The sequence below is a fragment of the Elephantulus edwardii genome, unplaced genomic scaffold (assembly GCF_000299155.1).
Source record: "Elephantulus edwardii isolate Elephantulus edwardi_28Jun2011 unplaced genomic scaffold, EleEdw1.0 scaffold00038, whole genome shotgun sequence".
Classification (NCBI taxonomy): Eukaryota; Metazoa; Chordata; class Mammalia; order Macroscelidea; family Macroscelididae; genus Elephantulus; species Elephantulus edwardii.
Window position 1 is genome coordinate 15,908,200 of NW_006399788.1, and position 3,546 is coordinate 15,911,745.

General features: G+C 39.3%; 1 protein-coding gene across 1 annotated transcript in view; it reads right to left on the bottom strand.

Annotated features, from left to right (window-relative positions):
* Positions 1–799, bottom strand: part of NUGGC (nuclear GTPase, germinal center associated) — a 135,343-nt gene extending 134,544 nt beyond the window's left edge. Inside the window, exon 1 of the mRNA XM_006884928.1 lies at positions 736–799. Within this exon, the coding sequence (XP_006884990.1) occupies positions 736–799 (64 nt within the window). The remainder of the gene's footprint in view (positions 1–735) is intronic.
* Between the last annotated feature and the right edge of the window lie 2,747 nt (positions 800–3,546).

The following is a 3,546-nucleotide window of genomic DNA, read 5'->3' on the forward strand; positions in this document are numbered from 1 at the left end:
TTTTTTTTTTTTAATTACAGTAGCTACATTCTTTGGTAATTTCATCTATTTAATGTTTTTAAGGATTGTAGTATATTGATTCCCAGCCCTGACTTCTTCCTTTGCTTCAGGCTTATCTTAAATTGCCTATTAGATGCTTCTCCTTTTACTACCTATAGAAACTCTATCTTAATGTAGCCAGAACTAACTTGCATATTTAGCCATTGATCTTATGGATCTGTTTTAGTTCATTGTGCCATCATGTACTCATTTGTCCCAAAAAATGTGGAACATGGTTTTGACTGTTGTCCACATTTTGTCCTTTATTTGTATATGTATATGTTTCACACTATTCTTCATTCACATTGTGTTTCATACAATCATTCTCATGCATTATGCTTTACAGAATTAATCACCATTGGACCTTGCCGATCATTACCCTGTCTTTTCGCCCAGATCCTTCCCCTTTCCTTCCCCCACCTTCCACCAAACTGTGCAGCCCTGTGGTTTTGTTCCTATCCATCCCCCCACCCCCACCTTGAGTTCCCATACGTGTTTTACTGGTTACCCTTCTATTTTTACAATAATCATCTTATGCATTATTTGTCCTTATGAGACTGAGTTAGTTTGCTCAGCATAATGCTCTCCAGCCTCTCCCAAGTTACATAGTATTTTTTGAAACTGTTACTCCTGCTCTTTATCTTTTCTTGTTTAGATTTTTTTCAGTAATTTCCCAGTTGGTTTACTTCCTCTTACCTGTGTTACATCCATCTTTCACAATGCTACCACAGTAACCTATTAGAAATACACAGCCAGCCATCACAGCGCACTTCAGAGATACACATCTGAGGCCTCATCGCTATGCATTTTTATCTCCATCCATTTTTTCTGCTGTGCCTCTGTTGTTGCTGTGGTTGTTAGTTGTCCTCTCATTGAGTCTGACTCAGAGTAACCTGTGAACAATATAATCTGCTCCGTGTCCTGTCCTGTGCCATTCTTATCAGCTGTGCCCCTAGTGCTACCTTATTTTTGAGGTTTTTCTTTTTCTTTTGAATGCTTAGTAGTCTTCTCCTACTGGGAAATGTAGAGGGTCAGTGAAAGACGGGAAGACTGTCAAAGAAAAGAGATGGGTTGACACAGTGACTACACGGTGGGCTTATGATGATGACACGGGAGAGGGCAAGGTTAAGATCTATTGTTCACAGAGTCACCGTGAGTGGTAGCTGATTCGACAGCAGTTAACAATGACAACAGGCAACAATTATCGTTATTAATAACATCAGGAGCTGCCTCACATTGACTACCACCAGTCACCGTACTAAGTACTTTGGGAACATTGTCCAGTTTATTTCTCAGAATGGCCTTGAGAGGTAGGGAGCATTATATTCATTTTATAAAACAAGAGAGTGCTTCGTAGGAGACAGACAGTGAATATAAAACTAGGTCTCTCTTGTTGACAATCAGTTATTTTTGAACTCTATTCTGTGAACACAAGTAGATAGCTAATCCTTCTTCCTAGTCTGTCTGAATTCAAATGCTAAAATTTAGAATAGTTTCTGACAGATAAGCATTTTACAGAAAAGAACAGATGAAAGACATTTCCCCATTACAGAAGCAACCAATCTATTCATTGTTGCTCCCAGCCCTTGGCACATGTGTCTTGACCCATCCCTTTCCCTGGTCCACTAGCATCCCTTCCACTCCCATCTGACCCATTCAACACCTCTCTCACCGACTCCAGCTCTTGATATGATGGCTTAGGTCTCAAGCCTTCTGTACTTCTCTGATTCCGAACACCTTGCGCTGCTGCCGGTCTCTTATACTGTGGCCAGTACCTCCTGAATTTAGGAATCTCTAAGTCCAAATTCCAGGTACTAGTATTAGGAAAGATTTTCCATCTCAGATGGCTCCGAGTGAAAATCCTTTACCTTGAACTTCTGATGAGATGGGATTGACTGAGTGACTAGGATTATGTGTGGCAGAGACAGTAAGGTGGGCACAGGATAGAACAGGGTTCAGAGCAATCATACATAGGGTCGCTATAAGTCGCAAGCAACTCGGTGGCACATAACAACAACAGTAGTAACAACATTCTGTGAAAGTATAAAGTTCCTTGGAATTTTTTTTTTTTTCTGATCAACTATACGAAACCATTAGTGGAAAAACCATTAATGACGTTTTAAATAATATGTTACTTGAAAGGAGAATTCTACTGTTAATGGTAAGTCTTTGGTATCTTTCACTTAGTTCTTCAGGTCTTAATTTTCCACAAACAAGATTTTATTAGCTGCATAAAGTAGATTGTTGATGAGTCTTTCTTCAATCCTCATGCCATAGTCTTCTTCAGATAGTCTGGTTTCTCAGATTATTTGCTAAGTATGCATATTGAATAGGTATGGAGAAAGGATACAATGCTGACCTACACTTTTCCTGATTTTAAACCATACAGCGTTCCCTTGTTCTGTCTGCGTGACTGCTGCTTGGCCCATGTAGACATTCTGTATGAGCACAGTTAAGTGTTTTGGAATTTCCATTCTTTTCAATATTAGCCATCGTTATTTATGATTCACACAGTCTGACTCCACAACTCAACCAAATAAGGCATCATCATGACTCATGGTGAAAGATTGAGATTGTTAAGCATGTCATTTTACTTGGAACTACAATCAGCACCCACAGAAGCAAGCAGTCATAAAATCAAAAGACGTATCACACCGGTCAGATCTGCTGTTGAGGACCTCTTGAAAGTGTTCAAGAGCAAGTATATCAGTTTAAAGACAGGATGGGCCTGACCTAAGGTATAGTATTTTCAGTTGCTTCATGTGTATGTCAAGGTTGGATAATTAAAAAGGACGACAGAGTAATAGATGCTTCGAATTGTGATATTGGTGAAGATTATTGAATATCCCATGGACTGCCAAAAGGGCAAACAAATCTGTCTTGGAAGAAATACAACCAGGATGCTCTTTGGAGTCAAGGACGGTGAAATTTTGTCTTTGAATATATTATCAGGAGGCATCATTCCTTGGGAAAAGACATCATGCTTCGAAAAGTGGAGAGTTCAGAGAAAGAGAGGAAGACTATTAACAAGATGGATTGAAGCAGCGTCTTGAGCAGTAGGTTTGAGCCTGGTGGAGAGTGTGGGATAGGAGCATTTTCACCTGTCCATTACAGGGTCTCTGTGAGTTGTTATGGACTAAGCAGCACCTGCCAAGAACAACTTTTGTTTAAAAAAGGGTTTGGAAGCTAATGTATTTTGGATTTTTGTATTCTGCCATCCGTTACCTTTTTAACTCTGTTGACTGTTACTCATCATAGTTGTTTGCTCCTGAGGAAGGCATTCCCTGACTAGTCACCACTAAATTGTTTTCTTTGGACATTCTTAGTATTTTATTTATGTTTCTTACTTTTTCTTTCTTTCATGTGTCTTTCTTCCTTATTACATAGTAAGCATTCAGAAGGCAAAGGCTTTGAATTCTGCTTTTTAATCTGAGGCCCCACCTACTATATAGCACAGATGTGGCTGTCATTTCTGGTGTAACTGCCACAGAGTTGGTTTTGATTTAT